We start from the raw sequence: 18,056 nt of genomic DNA on the forward strand, positions 1-18,056 counted from the left end.
ATTATCCTTACAAAAGAGGAAGAGACATCAGCCAACCATTGCCCTCCCCAACCCTCCAATACAAAGGAAAGACCAAGCAAGACAACAAGGAGACAGTGGTCCTCTACAAGCCAGAAGAGGGGCATCACCAGAAACCAACCCTGACAGCACCTTGATCTTGGACTTCTAATCGTCCAAAACTGTGAGAAGATAAATCTGATGTTTAAGCTACTAAGTCTGTGGTATTTTGCTATGGTAGCCCTAGCAGACTGAATTTTGAATCAGAGCGTGCACATTAAGAAGATCCCTCGGTGATTCTCAATCTTGTACCCAATAATTCAGTCACCCTGATCTTTAATTTCTTGAAAATGGAATACCCTATTCCATCTCACACTTCAATGTACTGTTTCTTTTGTCAAGGAACTTTACTTTCACCCATGAAGCCCACCTTCAACTCATCTTCATTTCTCAGCTTAGAAGACACTCCCAAATAGCTTTCTTTTTCTTTTTTTTTTTTTGGAGACAGAGTCTCGCTCTGTTGCCCAGGCTGGAGTACAGTGGCACAATCTCGACTCACTGCAACCTCTGCCTCCCAGGTTCAAGCGATTCTCCTGCCTCAGCCTCCTGAGTAGTTGGGATTACAGGAGAGCGCCACCACGCCTGGCTAATTTTTGTATTTTTAGTAGAGGCAGGGTTTCACCATGTTGATCAGGCTGGTCTCAAACTCCTGACCTCAGGTGATCCACCCACCTCGGCCACCCAAAGTGCTAGGATTACAGGTGTGAGCCACTGCGCCCAGCCACAAACAGCTTTCTAAATTAAATAATTTTCCTTTGTGCTACTCTAGCACCCTGTACTTACCCCCTATTTGCTTCTGCAACCTACCCAGCACCTAGCATAGTGCCTGGCTTATTCTAGATATCTGATATGGTCTATTTGTGCTACTATAACAAAATACCTGAGACTAGGTAATGAAGATAATACAAATTTACTTCTCTCTGAGTCTGAGAAATCCAAGATCAAAGTGCCAGCAGACTTTATATCTGGTGAGAGCACTCTACATATGTCATCACATGTCAGAAGGGCAAAAAAGGACCTAAGCTAGTTCCCTCCTGCCCTTTCATAAGGCACTAACCCATTCATGACAGCACGGTCCTCATGACTTAATCATTTCTCAAAAAGATCCACCTATTAATATCACAATGGAAATTAAATTTCAACATGAATTTTGGAAAGAATCGTAATTCAATCCACAGGAGTATCTGCTACGTATTTTTGAATGAATTAATAAACAAATATCTAGGTCTAACTATATGGCATCATTGTCAACCAATATTATCACAAGAGTGTCTACATTCCATCAATAGCCTATCACCAACAATCCTAACAAGATTTTTCTTAATAATTTAAATGCACACTTAAAGAACACAACTTGAGAAGAAAACACGCACACTAAAAAAAAAATTAGTGATAAAACTTGAATACATAATGAGAGTAAAATATTTAATACAAAACACAAATATTTCAAAAATGAGAAAAGACAGGTTTGAACTAGAGCAAATATGGAAAGCTTCAAAGAAGAAATGATAACAGAGTTATACAATGAAATATGAGTAAGATACAAGAAGGTGGGACAGATGTGGCAGGTATTCTAGAGCAAGGAAAACAGTTTTACTAACGAAGTAGGATTTGGTGATACAACAATTCTAAGGAGAGAGGACAACAAAGGAGAATCCTAAGAAGTAATCTGGACAGGCAGAATTTCACTGCATCAAATCATGATCTTCATATAAACTCTTTGTAAAGAAAGATGTCATGCTACAATAGAAATATCAGCTGTACTGGAAGTCAGATGACTTCTGTTCTGGCACAGTTGTCATTATCTAGTTATTTCACAGAAATTCTCTAGGAATCAATTTCCTGGGCCATAAAATTACATCACGGAACTAGAAAACCACTACAGTTACTTCAGCTCCAACATTCTGTGGATCTATGACATTGTTTATCAAGACAAAAAGTAATCTAACTTCACCCCCAAAACAACAAAACAAGCACATTACATGCAACCAATAGCATGGAGAGGTACAAAACAGACATAACCATCAAGTAGATAAAATAATTGAGTCTCCAAATAAGAAAGTTACATCTGTGTAAGTCTTTTTTCCCCTTCCTAAAGCAATTAATTTGTATCTGATTTTTTATTGTAGTTTTTATAATAAAAGAAGCCAAAGAAAGTAAACAGACTGTGCGTGGAGGCTCACGCCTATAATCCCAGCACCTTGGGAGGCCGAGGCAGGCAGATCACAAGGTCAGGAGATCAAGACCATCCTGGCTAACACAGTGAAATCCCGTCTCTACCGAAAATACAAAAAATTAGCCGGGCATGGTGGTGGGTGCCTGTAGTCCCAGCTACTCGGGAGGCTGAGGCAGGAGAATGGCATGAACCTGGGAGGCGGAGCTTGCAGTGAGCTGAGATGGCGCCACTGCACTCCAGCCTGGGCAACAGAGCAAGACTACGCCTCAAAAAAAAAAAGGGAAAAAAGAAAGTAAACAATGACCATAATTTTTTAACTAACCTAGTTCAGAGTAAAATTTTTCACATTTCACCTTTCACCAGAGCTCAAGGTAAAATTTTAAGTAATTTAAATAGTTTTATGCATGCTACAGGAAAACTTCTCATCTCTTGAAATACAGAACCCCTAAATACCTTTGCAAGTTGTTCCAGTGACCTTGAGAAAATGTGTTCATTAATGTGTTATTGGCAGTTAGCACTTCATAGACAAGAGGCAAACAATCCATACTATTGAAAAGAAATGTCTATTTTGCTCAAGGTGCTCTTACAAGAATAAAATCCTTTCTATCGTCCTGATAATTTCAGACCTTTTTTAAAATGTGGTTTCTTTTTCATGAATGTTAATATCTCTTAAAATTGGACTTAAGGTGAAATGGACTACTCATTAGCCCCCACGCAGGCAGGTCAGTGAAGTTTGAGCAGCCTAGCTATATTTTACCCGAGAACTTTATTTCTTCCTCTCACACTAAGCATAATTTTTCCCAAGTAGTTTGTATTGATAGAATCAATTTGCAAAAAAAAAAAAGATTCATTTAATCAAAGGAAGGAGTCACATTAGATAAAAGCATCTAAATAGTAATTATTACCACAAACTATGAGTCATTTATTTTAAAAAGAAAAAAAATAATTCCACATTATTTCATATTTAAGTAGGGTTCACTCATAAATTGAGGTGACTGCCTATATTGAATCCATCCATTAATTTAACTGCCAGCACAATTAAGGGGGACTTTGAGATTTTCCACATTTTGAACTGCACAAAGTCAATAAATGTTAATTTCTATAACGTATCAGAACCCATGTTAAGTACAAAAAAGAAGAGGTGTCAATGAAATTAAGCCCATTTTTTAAAAAAACTGTTAACTAGTATTTTTTTTTTTTTTTTGGACACAGGGCCTCACTCTGTCACCCAGGCAGTAGTATGAACTCTGCTCGCTGCAACCTCTGCCTCCCAGGCTCAAGCGATTCTTCCACCTCAGCCTCTCAAGTAGCTGGGACCACAGGCACTCGCCACCATGCTGGGCTAATTTTTGTATTTTGTGTGTGTGTGTGTAGAGATGGGGTTTGCCATGTTACCCAGGCTGGTCCTAAACTCCTGGGCTCAAGTGATCCACCCACCTCAGCCTCCCAAAGTGCTGGGATTACAGGTGTGAGCCACCACACCCAGTTATTAACATTGTCTTATCACAAGTAACCTTTAATACTTTTCAGTTCTACCAAAAAATTGAACAAAAACTGTTTTTTAAAAATCATTATATAAGTAAAGTTACTAACAAGGGAGAGAATAAAGGAGGTACAGCAAAGGCAGGGACATACTGCATTTCTTTCATGTACCAGCACTATTCTAAATTCTTCACATCTCCCACACAACAAAGCATTAACACTCACTATCTCATTTACCAATGAGAAAAACAGGAAATAAAAAGTTAAATAATCCAGCAAAGACCACATAGCTAAAATGAGGCAAAACTAAAATTATATCCACTTCTGGAATATTATGCCCGCTTCGAAGCCTTAAATCTTTCCACTATAGTATGCTGTCTCTATCACAGATTACATAGTACTTTGACATAGCTCATATAGTCTAGTCACACTGGATTTTTACTCCCCCAAAATACCACACACTTGCTTATTTCTGTGGGTCTGCCAAAGGCTGCATTTCTTGCTTGAATGCTATTCTCCCAATCTCCATGTGCTTGTATGTCCTACCTAAAGAAGAGCTTCAATACACTTTGCTTGACAACCCCAGTACAAAATTACCTTTTCATCTAAATTATCACTGCACATGTCTGTCGTACAGTTGTGAATATATAGTATAAAACACCAGAATAACTGTAAACATTTATCAAGCACTTATAATTACTTAACATGTTAATGCCTCTTACATCCTATGAGAAAATTATGACTATCTCTATTTTATAGTAAACTGATGTTCACCCCTGCTAGACTGTGAATTCTGAATCATCATCCATACCCAGCTTTATGTGGCAGATTTAATTGTTTCTCATGATCATTCTACCCACAGATATAAAGGCATTTGACACACGCGAGTTCAAAAATTTCAGAAAACTTTAAGTTTAGTATTTTTAAAAAACAAAACCAAACTGTGTGAAATTTCAGACTCAGTAAAGTTACTGCCCTTTTCTTTTTCCAATAAAACAGAAAATCTTTAATTTCTAAACGTGGGTCATCAAGAATAGTTAGGTATTTCATGTCTGAAAAATAGATGTAACTATTTAGATCAAACAAAGCTCTTAAATTATGAAACCATTTATCACTGAAGACTGTTTTTAATGTTTCCATCAAATGCTAAAATAAAAGCATACCTCAATAAGAAGTGGGAGGTTGAATGCTAAAACTTCAGAAATAACAGTAAAAGGATTTCTGACACAATTTTTGGTTCCAGCTGGCTCTGGGAAAAATATCTTCAGGTTCTATTAAAGCACTAAAATGTATTTAACTAGTGAATTTTTAAAATCAATTTCTCTCTCCACCAGGCGCAGTGGCTTACACCTGCAGTCCCAGCACTATGGGAGGCCGAGGCAGGTGGATCAACTGAGGTCAGGAGTTCGAGACCAGCCTGACCAACGTGGTGAAACCCTGTCTCTACTAAAACTACAAAAAGTAGCTGGGCGTGCTGGCACACGCCTATAATCCCAGCTACTTGGGAGGCTGAGGCAGGATAATCACTTGAACCTGGAGAGCAGAGGGTACAGTAAGCCGAGATCATGGCACTGCACTCCATCCTGGGAGAGAAGACCAAAACTCTGTCTCAAAAAATAAATAAATAAAAATCAATGTATTTCTTCAATAAGCATATAATCAAATGTTAAGAGAAACACTGATTCAGCCATTTCACATGAATGATGAATGAATACATCATTTTCATGTAATGAAATACTCATTACATGAATACATGAATGATGTATAAATACATCATTCATATGTATCAATCAGCCATTCATACAGTTGACTCTTTTTAAAAAATTTTATCGCCCAGAGCAGTGGCTTGGGCCTGTAATCCCAGCATTTTGGGAGGCTGAGGCAGGCAGATCCCTTGAGGCCAGGAGTTTGAGACCAGCCTGGCCAAGATGGTGAAACCCCATCTCTACTAAAAATAGAAAAAATTAGCCGGGTATGGAGGCGTGTTCCTCTAATTCCAGCTACTGGGGAGGCTGAGGTTGCAGTGAGCTGAGACTGTGCCAATGATCTCCAACCTGAGACTCTGTATCCAAAAAAAAAAAAAAATCGTAATGCTTAGGCCATTAAGTGAAAGGCTCAAACTGTTCAAGATACTGTCTACTTTGCTGAGATGTTCTACTTAAGATACTCAAAATTCTAGAAAATCTTCATTATCACTTTCATGGAGAAACAGACAATGTGATCAGAGGTAAAGTACTATGTCTGTAGCATACTTTCAACTGATTCCATTAAAAAAGTATATGTATATAAAGATAAAGCCAATGTGACAAAATGTTAACAGCATACGCAGGTGAAGGGTATACTATGTTCACTGCACAATTATTCCTTCAACTTTTCTAGATATTTTTAAATTTTCTAAATAAAATAGAAAGTTAGAACAGCCTACCTGTTCAAGAGGGTAGGGTATTCTAACCCCGAGATGATCTGCTTATTTGAGTGAGTCTTTTTCCCCTTATCAGTCAGAATATTTCAGTGTCAAAGAGTGACCATGAACCAACATGCTCATTTTTTCAAAAGGTATGCTGCAAAGACTTATAGTCAGTGGACATAATTTGACAGTATTCAGAATGTTACTATTTTCTTCAGCACTGACTCAAAATAAGAAAGCATACGATTTGCTACCCAAATGTTTTATGGGAGTGAAGTAATGTGTAGACTGACATTCTTTCAACAAACTTTTCATGTGCAACATCATCCCTTGCAGTATAAACACTAGTGATCTAATTAGTATCAATCTCAATGTATCTTTTACATTCAAAATAAGTAACTAAATGAAAAATCACTTCTGCTGTAGCATGAGTTTCCACTACTAAGGAAATACAATTAGCAAACACTATGTATTCCCTCACTTGTGCCAAGATATTTCATCTGGTATCGATTTCTTCCAAATGTAAAGTGAAACATCTACCAACATTCCACACTGACTGTTAATATTCTGATGCTGAAACACGTCAATTATTTACTCTCTAAACACAATATTTTACCATTATCTTTGTGGCTAATTTTACAAGGGTGTCAGAAGTAATGTGACTTGCAACCTGTTTTTGCTCTGAGAAATGTCCATTTGTTCTCTTCTCTGACTTTAGCAACGTATAGTAATCAACTTTTTCCTGTAAAGCACTATTCTATGTTTGCTCTAAAAAAAATTAATACTTCCTTGTTTTACTAAATGAGCTACCATGCTTAGTAATGGATCATAGCAAAAGTTTTCACAGCTTCATTACTACCCCAAAAAAGCCAATATACTGGAGACTAGAGAAGAACAGCTCACTAGTCCAATCCAGTTTTTGGATACTCAACATCATTACACTTATTTGAACCTCTCCTTTGTAGTTGCTTAGACAAAATTCAACACATACACAGATTCACTTTGTCTTGGCACACAGGGATTTAAACTGAACATATATATTGCAGTCTTTATACTATCAACCTTACATTAATACAATGGTTTTGGGTTTTTTAAATTAATAGTACTGGTTAGTTGTATCTGCTACTACGTAACAATACAATGAGTCACTTTTAAATAAGTGATCTATTTTGGAAATTAGAGATATGATCCAAACAGTAACAAAAAAATAATATCAAGTTTAATAAACATAAAATAATACATAAATGACAGGAAGACAAAAGCAAAAACAACCTGCATCTTGCTTTAAATGTTAGCCGAGACCAAATGACCAATTTAGTCCTTGCAGCACATGTACTTTAAAAACAAGTTATGGAAGATCCTTAGGAAAAAAAGGCCTAAGCTTCCTGGCACCAACTACATAATGATTTTTCCTTCTTACAAGAGAAAAGTATTTACATCCAGTGTTCTTATGAAAGGCAAAATTTACTGTATCCTTTCCTATTAGAAGATAAAGTGAAAAAATATTCAGAACCTTCAACTTCTTTGTCTAACCTCTACTTAAGAAAAACCATATCACTTTATAGCTCCCTAGAGTGAAAGAAAGTTGTAAATGGATTTTACTATGGACAGAGGTCATGAAAAAACCTCCTGTGGGTTTTACTCTAAAAATTCTCCCTGAGCACAGAAATTCTATATACAGGTTCAGTTGTATGATATAAAACTGTTATTTGTCCCCCAATCCCCAAGCAGTTTCAGAATTCAACATCATCAGAACTGCTGAAACCATCCACCTTGAGGCAATAATGCTAGAAAGCAGTATATGTAATATGTAAATATCCCCTGGACATTGTATTTCCTTGAGAAACAAAGAACAAACAGAACCCCAGAATTGGTCTAAGTGTCATAAAATCTGTTTCATTTTTATGACAACCTCTTCTCATTTTATGAAAATAATCAAAGGATGATGTAATCCAAAAGTAGAGGTTTCCCCAAACTTGACAGATGACAGTGTATGAAAATAATAGATTGAGACAGAAGAGAACTCTATAAAAATTAATAATAGCCTTATAATCACAATTTGGGAAATGTATGTAAACAAAATTTCTTTATTGTAGAATATTTTGTACACGGGGATTTATACACCATAATTTCAAAGACATTAAAGTAAATGTGATTAAATACTCATTAACTATTAACCCATTTATGTCAGAGGTTGTAATTTTTTTAATTTTTGCAATCAGACCTTAGCAATGACCTCGAATAGCAGGATAGTAATAACTCCTACATTCTTAGCATTCCAATAATGGAACAATAGGTATAGATGGGTTAAACCAAATTGACCATAGTAATAAGTATGCAATGGTGGCTCACATCTGTAATCCCAGAACTTTGGGAAGCCAATGGGGGCAAATCACTTGAGCCCGGGAGTTTAAGAACAGCTTAGGCAACATGACAAAACCCCATCTCTACAAAGAAAAATACAAAAATTAGCAGACATGGTGGCACGCACCTGTAGTCACAGCTACTCAGTAGACTGAGGTGGGAAAACTGCATAAGCCTGGGAAGTCAAGGGTGCAGTGAGCTGTGACTGCACCACTACAGCCTGGACAACAGAATGACACCCTAGCTATCTCAAAAAAAAAAAAAAATCAATTTCTGAAGGCTCTTCTGGTTTTACTGTGTTAAAACATTTGCTATGTGCTCCCATAACACTGTAATTCTTTGTACATGTTTAATATTCTACACTTTTTAAATAACAGTTTCTTTTGTTTTCTGGAGCAGAGACTGGAGTGCAATGGCGGATCTCGGCTCACCTCCCGAGTTCCAACGATTCTCCTGCCTCAGCCTCCCAAGTAGCTGGGATTACAGGCAAGCGCCTCCACGCCCAGCTAATTTGTATTTTCAGTAGAGACTGGGTTTTACTATGTTGGTCAGGCTGGTCTCGAACTCCTAAGGTGATCCACGGACCTAGGCCTCCCAAAGTGCTGGGATTACAGGCGTGAGCCACTGCATCCGGCCTTAAATAACAGATTCTTTTCCAAGAACGTAAACTCTTTGAGAACAGCAATATTACCTTTTTTTTTTTTTCTTAACCACCTTCTCACCAACAGCAAATAAAACTCAAGAGTTTAAATGATCTTTCTGAGGTCATAAGACAGACTCAAACACTTATCTGATTTCAAATGTAACGCTCTCCTTCTTTGCCAAGTTGTTCCCCTAACATATTTACACAGTACCAAATCCTTACAAGGTAATCTGCAAGGCCAACCACCTTGGAAATGTTTATGTTCAGATGTTTAACAACTGAAGAAGAGGCACATCAAAATTCTGTATCTATGCTAAGAATCAGCAGATATTTCAGAATCCCACTAAATAAATGGTATTAAAATATAGTTAAGGTAAAATGTTAATCATTCAGTAGAGTCTGAAAGGTAAGTAAGAAAACAGAGCCTCATGCTTTAATTCATAATGATACTGATTTGTTATTGATTGTACATGACTAAAAATTAATATTGACTACACAGGGCAATAACTAGTAACAAAAGAATTTGCAGGAAGTTACTGCAGTCATCTACAAAAGACTGAACTAATTTTTCTTAATTTAGAAACAGTTAAAAAATATCCTTCTATTTTGAAGTAATTATGCAGGAAAGGAATTATTTACATACTCTTCTTAATGTTTTTGGTTTGTGGATGTGGCTGAATTCCTCCAGCTGGAAGTCCATAGGTGCTTATTCGTTGTACAAGACTTGCTACATTCCCATGCCTTTCCCGTTTGATGGGCAAACTGTCATCCTTGAATTCTGTCTCTCTTTTAATTTCCTACAAAAGGGGAAATAAAGAGGCAACTTAAGCTATTTTTTTATATAAAATCCTCAAATGTAAAATACCAAAAAGTAGCTACAGTAATTACTATGTAAATCACAATATCAATAGTTTTCAACCTTTGCTCTACTCAAACATATCTGAAGAATAAAACACATTTTGGTAACAGTGACTCATGAGTTTAAGTTTCATCAGAACTGGAGATGAAGATAAAGGAAAGACAGGCTCAAATCCCAGCCCTACCACCCACCCCAACTACAAAGAAACACTGAGATACAAAGACAAACAATAATTCAGTCAGGGGTAAACAAACTTTCTATAAAGTGCCAGATAGTAAATATTTTACAATTTGCAGACCATACACTTTCTGTTGCAACCATCAACACTGCTATGTGTGGTATAAATGCAGTCATATATTTAAATGAATGAATATAACTATGTTCCAATAAAACTTTACTTACAGGAACTAAAATTTTAATTTCAAATAATTTTATATGTCATAATATATTATCCTTTTGATTTTTTCCAACCATTTATAAAATTCTTAGCATTCTTAGATCATGGGTCTTACAAAAACAGGTGGTATTCAGACTTGTCCTGTGGGCTGGTAGTTTGATAGTCCCTGATCTAAGTCACGGCTATAAAATAAGACATGTGAACCATTATGGAAAAGTATAAAATATTACTGAAAGACAAGACGACAAAAACAAAGTTATGCCATGTTCAGTAACTGAAAACTCAGTATCATAAAGATATCAGTTCTCCCTTAAAATTGATGTAATATATCAATGCAATTCAAGTATATAAAAATGTTAGATTGTTTCTAAAATTATACAGAACAAAAGGCTAAGAACAGTGAAAATACTTCAAGGAAAAGAAAGCAGGAGGAGTTTTTGTTAACGAAAATACAAAGGAAAACTATAACGATACAATTAAACAATGTGCTATTGGTATAAAGACAGATATACTGATAAATGAAACAAAATAGGAAATCCATAAACAGACAAATTTGATTTAAAACAGAAAAAATGAGGAAAGATGGAACCTTAAGATACACTGTGCATGAAAAACATTCCATATTTAATAGGGAATGAAGCTGGATACCTACCTCACACAATTCATATTAAAAGTAACAATTTTAACTTGATATAGCAAGTATTATATATGTGTGTGTGTGTATACATATACTTTTTTGTTTGTTTTTCAGACAAGGTCTCCCTCTGTTACCTAGGTTGGAGTGCATGGCTCACTGCAGCCTCAACCTCCTGGGGTCAAGCAATCCTCCCACCTTGCCTCCCAAAGTACTGGGATTATGGTAGTGAGCCTCGGTAGCCAACCAAGTATATTTTTCTTAACCTTTACAATAGAATACTTCTATTTTCAAGAATTATAAATTCTTATGATTACAAAAGTATTACAGACTGTTTTAAAAGTATCTTGTGAAAAGGGATTCTTTTTTTTTTTTTTTTTTTTTTTGAGACAGAGTCTCACAGTCTCACTCTGTTGCCCAGGCTGGAGGGCACTGGCACAATCTCTGGTCACTGCAACCTCCACCTCCCAGGTTCAAGCAATTCTCCCACCTCAGCCTTCCAAGTAGCTGGGACTACAGGCACGCGCCACCACACCCAGCTAATTTTTGTATTTTTAGTAGAGATGGAGTTTCACCATGTTGGCTAGGCTGGTCACAAACTCCTGACCTCAGGGGATCCGCCCACCTAGACCTCCCAAAGTGCTGGGATTACAAGCATGAGCCACCATGCCCGGCCGAAAAGGATTCTTATAAAACATACTTCAAATACTTGAGAACTGATAATTTGTTATTTTTTTAATACAATGCTAAATAACTATTATGTACTATAATTATTAATAGCTATATATTTTTAAAAATCAATGTGGAACAGGAAAGAAGAATACTGGTAACTTATCAATTTTCAAAATTTGAGAGTTGTGCTGTTGCGGGAAAGTGAGGACCAGAGAGACCAGTATGGAGAACAGGAGGATTGTTTATTTAAGGTACGCACCGGCTTAGTGGATTCATATCCAAAAAGCTGAGCTGGTACATACCTTAAATAAACAATCCTCCTGTTTCCTTCCTATCGTCTCTCCAGTTCTCAGTTTTCCGCAACAGTGCAGTGCCCAAAAGGTGTACACATTTCATTAGTAATAATTCTGATTAAGAATAAAGTGTTTTTTCTTTCAGTTTCTGCGTATTATTTTTTAAATGGCTAAATTGTTAAAATATAAACATTTATTAAGTTACTTGAATCCAACAGTAACAACAACTCTTAGGTCTTCTTTTGGTGTAGAAGCATCATGAAATAAGGACTGAGACAATAATGGTGTTGTGTAAACCAAGAAAGTTTCGGAATCTCTGGCATAGCAACTGAAAATTAGAATTCTTAAAGAAATTTTTTAGTCTTAAAAGCTGATTATCTTAGTACGATATCAAAAAACACTTTTTTTGTTTTGTTTTGTTTTGTTTTGTTTTTGTTTGTTTGGTAGAGATAGCATCTTGGTATGTTGTCCAGGCTGGTCTTCAACTCCTGGGCTCAAGCAATCCTCTCTTCTTGGCCTCCCAGAGTGCGCTGGTACTAGTTTTGCCCAGCCAAAACCCACAAATTTTAAAATAACATTCAGTTATGTTAAAAAGGTAAAAAAGCTATTACCTTGTAAATAAGTTCTGGTGATATATATCCACAAGTATCAACCTAAATAAGACACTGAACGAATACTATTCCTTAATGAAATTCCTGGTTCAATAGACACTAAATTTATATTTGTACTACTTGAAATAGTATCGCCTGCCATAGAGGACAGGTTCAGGAGACAGACAAACTGTATACAAATCCTGGCTCCGTTGCGTTCACTTGCTGTAAAGCAATGTGAACATGATGTATGAATTCATTGCTGAAGATCTGGAAACATTTTAGGAACCTTCAATTTTCTCTGGCACATAATCATATCTAAGAATATTAGATATAATAAATCTTCTGAGGACAAAAGATACAAATAAAAGGGGGAAGCAACTTAAAAAATCTTATAGTCTACAATGAATAGAAAAAACCTCAGGTTTACAGCTTTCCAAATACATAGTGCCAACTGAGATGGTACCACAGGTACAATTTTCCTTAGACCTCAAGGCTCTAGGCAAAATTATAAATAAGGTAAAGTTTGCTGTGAGGTCCACCACCTTCTTCTCTGGAACTCCTCCGAGCTACAATCTCCTACTACTAGAAACACACACCTATACTCTCACCAACCTACTCTTTTCCCTAGTTTCTGGAAACATAGTGCCTCTACCAGACTACTCTTTGGCTATCAATTGCAATAGCAAATTTTACCTAATGTAGCAAAATTTACCTAGTACCTAAGGTATTAGTAAGGCTTCCAGTGTTTATTCCCTCCTCTGCCCTTCATTCACTTTTACCTAAAGAGCCAGGAAATAGCATACATATTAACATTGCAGTGTTTATCTCCTACCAACGTCACTTCCTTTCCTGACTTGGAAAATAACTTCAGGAGATGTAGTAAAAAAGAATCCTCACTTGGAAAGCAATCATGTAGAGTCAAAGCAAACTCTGAAAAACTCTGAATCTCATACTTCAAATGAGGGAAGTCACCTGCACAATAGGTAATGTCAATACAAAACCTGTCAAGAAAAAATATAATATGGATAATCTCCATATAGATAAGAATGTGCTATACTGATTGGTTTTGCTTCATAGATAAGGAGTAGGAAGTACAACAAGAGGATAAAAACTGAAATACATATGCAAATGGTGGGGGAAGCTCAAAGGGTATATCTACTCTTCATCTATTAAGATAGTCAAAGATACATAACTTTGATTGCATTAACAAAAACAACAACTAAAAAGATAATCAACAAAATTCACAAACCACTCCTTCATACTGTAATATATCCATATAGTAATCTAGTTATCATGGCTGTGGCCACTATCATGATTTGAAAACAGAAAGCAATTTACTTGTATTCCGTAGACTCAAAGGTCGCAAAGAATAATAAAAACCAGGTGAGAAGTCAAGAACTTCGTTTCATTTCTCAAATGAAACAGGCAGGTTACCTAATCACCAAATTCCTAAACACAGTAATAATTCTGCTTAAGCTAATTAAAATCTAAGGAATATACTTATTTTTAATTTAACATTCAGGATTTCCAGAAGTATGTAAAATTAGTATCTCCTACTTTACAGGAGCATAATCAGACAATATGGAAAAGTGGTATTACTAAAGAATAAGGAAAATAATGATTAAATGTTCATCTGGTATATACTGCCAACTATTTTAGCTTTGGCTAATTTTAGGCTTACATTTTAAAAAATAGTCTAGAAATGATTGATTTAGATTTTAACCTAACAAAATGGCCTACCATACTCCTGAAGTATTTCTGGTTATTTTGAATATATAAGTAATAATATATAAGGAATATCCAGGAAAAACTACTTCGAGTCATTTGATTTTCCTTTTTATTGTGATTAAATGAAACTGGGTATTCACTAAAGCACTTAAGTTCAAAGAAAAATGACCAACAAGAGAAACTGTCCTTAATATGAAATCAATACATATTGTCTGTCAATAGATCAAAATCAGCAAGGAAAACAAAAATGACAGATATAGCAGGACTACTTTGAAAGTTTCTAAACTTCTCTCTGCAACTATGCTTTTTGTTACACAATAGCTCTCTACATTTTGGACAAAGGAATTTCCTATTTAAATGATTCCTCCTGCATTTAGAGAAGGCAAAAGTAGAAATGGGGTGGGAGAAGTTACATAAATTCACTGTCAATGGCATCCTACTCCTTTCCTTTTTTCTATCTAGGAATGTAATTGAGAGCCAAGTGAAGTACAGTGGAAAAAAACACTTAAGAACTTTTCTCTTTATTCATTCTTTCAGATATACCACAATGATTGAAATGAAATGAAAATAACCCAATATTTTATAATGGTCACATTTTTCATAATAGTTTTGTTAATCTAAAAAATGTCATTTCCACCTTCAGGCCTAGATGAAGGTGTTTAAGAACTGCAAGAAAATGAAGGCTAATGTGTTTACAACTTCTTCTAACTGAAAAAACATCAGAGTTACATGGGAAATTCTCTCTCAAGAATGCTAGACTCCTTGAGGCCACAGATGAGAGTGACACAGCAGGCAAGTCATGCTGGGTCCAAGGAGCAAGAGCAGGAGATATCCCAGAAGCCCAGTTCTGGCACTCAACTTTCCTGATACCTAGTTTATTATTTCTACAGTAGTGACCAATCTGAAATACCTTAACAGAAACAAAATGTATTAACTCCTAAAGGGGAAAAATAAGAATTTAACTTTCCAGATTAAGTGCAAGGCAAACATTAACATGGTTTATATATAATGATGTATTGAATTTCTTGAATTTGTATTTACAGTGTGAAGAACAGTATATAAAACGGGGAAATGGTACAAATAGTTCCGTTTAAAATATTTGTTTTATAGGAAACAGTCTTTAAAGCTATCTACCAAAGTTCTAAACATGGAAGAAAGCTGAGGGAGGCTTATAAAGAAAGAAAGGTACTTTTCACAATGGATACTTCTATACTGCTTTGACTTTTATTTCGACATGTATTATTTCTGTGATTTAAAATAAAATAAAAGATTTGGTGTGCCTACAATAACAGTGTTATGTCACATTGTTACAGGGCATTTGAAAAAAGACACATATGCTGTGTGAGTACACTTCATCAAATCTAAATCCTTATATATATTTTCTAGTATTACCTATCTAAAGCATTTCTCCAACTCACTGAATATAGTCTATGTGGAATTCAGAATAGTATTATCTAAAATAAGTCACAGAATGAATTACTCTTAATACGTGTAAAAGAGTTAATGCTTTAACAGTATGTAACAGAAAACATACAATGATGTATCATCAATAACTATACACAACTTTGGCATTCTTCCAACTGTATTTTATTTTTATTTTTTACTTATTTTCAATGAAAATTTATTTCTTGCTTAAGCAACATATTCAACACAAGTGGAAATCGAGATCTGTTCTTTTTTCTAAGTAAAAATTGCATATACTTACGGTATACATCTTTTCACATATGTGTAGATAGTGAAATGATTACTACAGTCAAGCTAATTAACATCTACCATTTTCATTACAATTCCCAATTAGCAAGTAAACTTGTCTTCCATTTAATATTCCAATATCTGCAAGGTTTTCTCCCTTAATCTGTCTCCAATTAATGAAAGTAAATCAAACACCAAAATGTTCTCTAAATGAACTATTACAAAACTAACTCTTGAACTGTTCTATTAAAGTCGCCAATACATTTCTATAAATACTGGAAAACATCACTGAGATCCATCCAAAAGATCTAACAGTTTCATAAAGTAAAAGGTTTTTAAAACTAAACACCATAAAACACCAAATTGTCATTTCCTTTACTTAAATATTTCTTCTTATGAAAACTGGAATATCAACAGTCAAAAATTAAATCAGCATTCTTCTAAAAAAACAATGTGGTCTTTTTTTTAAAATGAATGAGACTTTCCAAAGTAGCTATATACATCCATCAGATTATCTTCTTATTCTTCATATTGCTAATTTTTCAAGTAGCCTAAAAAGGATTTTAATTATATCTAAAGATCTAATGTCTAATTAGTTATTTAATTTATGGAAATCTGCAAATAAACTGAAAATAAGCATTTTTAAATACAAGATAATTTTTCAAACTAACTTTTTAAAAATCTTTTTTCTAAATGAAGAGAAAAAACTTGCTAGAAATTTAGGTTGAACCAAGAAAAACATCTGAGTGATTTTTATTCATTTGTCAGCTTCCTGAAAAACTTACTGGGTAATTTTTGTTTTCTTCTTCCTGATTATATCAAAAAGTCTAACATTTTATATCAAGATCAAGAAAGTCTTCAAAAGGGATCAAAATTTCATTTTAAATTTAAAAATATAAGTAATAGCAGTTCACTTACCAGCACCTGAGACATCTTCTGTTAACATATCCACTTATTTTTTAAAGCAGCAAAATAAAAACATTATAACAGTAACAGGTTGTATAGTAAGTGGTACCACCTCCAGGATCACTACAAAGCACACAAAAACAAACTGCTTCACTATTCACAGACTGAATCCCCTTATCCACAAATACTGTCCTGCTAACATTCTTTTAAGTACAGCTAATAAAAATACTTTAACCTTCTCTTTTGATATTATTCCGCTGATATTGCTCCACTTTTTCCATGACTCTCTGTGCTCTGGCGCTTGTAAAATTCACTACCAAATGCACCTTCTAAGTATTCCTCCTCACCTGTTCCTCCCCAACCTCCTCAGGTGATCAGACTCTACACCCTTTTATATGAAACTCAGCAGTGAACAGAGTCCACCAATAATTATTAAATGTCTACAATTAGTCACCTGCTCTGTTAGGTTATCTTTTTTTTTTTTTGAGGCAGACTTTCGCCTGTCGCCTAGGCTGGAGTGCAGTGGCGTGATCTCGGCTCACTGCAACCTCAGCCTCCCAGGTTCAAGCAATTCTCCTACATCAGCCTCCCAAGTAGCTAGGATTACAGGCACGCATCACCACGCCCAGCTAATTTTGTATTTTTAGTAGAGACAGAGTTTCTCTATGTTGGTCAGGCTGCTCTCGAACTCCCGAACTCAGGTGATCTGCCCGCCTCGGCCTCCCAAAGTGCTGGGATTACAGGCGTGAGGGTTATCTTAAATCTCATGTGTTATCTTAACCTTCAGAAGCAAGTCATAACTTAAAGGGTATCAACTATGTTTATTACCTTTTTGCTGAATGCAAATCTGTTCTTCTTTTTTAATGGTAATATTTAAACTTCCAAACACTGGCTTAACAACAACAGATTATAAACAGCTATTACTATGCCATTTCTTTTCTGAGATGGAGTCTCACTCTGCAACCCAGGCTGGAGTGCAGTGGTGCAATCTCGGCTCACTGCAAACTCCGCCTCCCGGGTTCAAGTAATTCTCCTGTCTCAGCCTCCTGAGTAGCTGGAATTATAGGCGCCCACCACCACACCCAGCTAATTTTTGTATATTTAGTACAGACAGGGTTTCACCATGTTGGCAAAGCTGGTCTCAAACTCCTGA

At 35.6% G+C, this 18,056-nt stretch overlaps 1 protein-coding gene across 2 annotated transcripts in view; it reads right to left on the minus strand.

Annotated features, from left to right (window-relative positions):
- The window catches only part of CD2AP (CD2 associated protein), a 152,146-nt gene that overhangs the window by 88,382 nt on the left and 45,708 nt on the right, over positions 1 to 18,056 (minus strand). Inside the window, exons 3-4 of one of the 2 annotated variants that reach the window (XM_077998608.1) lie at positions 16,916 to 17,026; positions 9,773 to 9,926 (exon numbers count right to left, since the gene is read on the minus strand). In XM_077998608.1, the coding sequence (XP_077854734.1) occupies positions 9,773 to 9,926; positions 16,916 to 16,930 (169 nt within the window). In that variant the 5' untranslated portion in view covers positions 16,931 to 17,026. 2 annotated transcript variants of the gene reach the window in all.

The sequence above is a fragment of the Macaca mulatta genome, chromosome 4 (assembly GCF_049350105.2).
Source record: "Macaca mulatta isolate MMU2019108-1 chromosome 4, T2T-MMU8v2.0, whole genome shotgun sequence".
Classification (NCBI taxonomy): Eukaryota; Metazoa; Chordata; class Mammalia; order Primates; family Cercopithecidae; genus Macaca; species Macaca mulatta.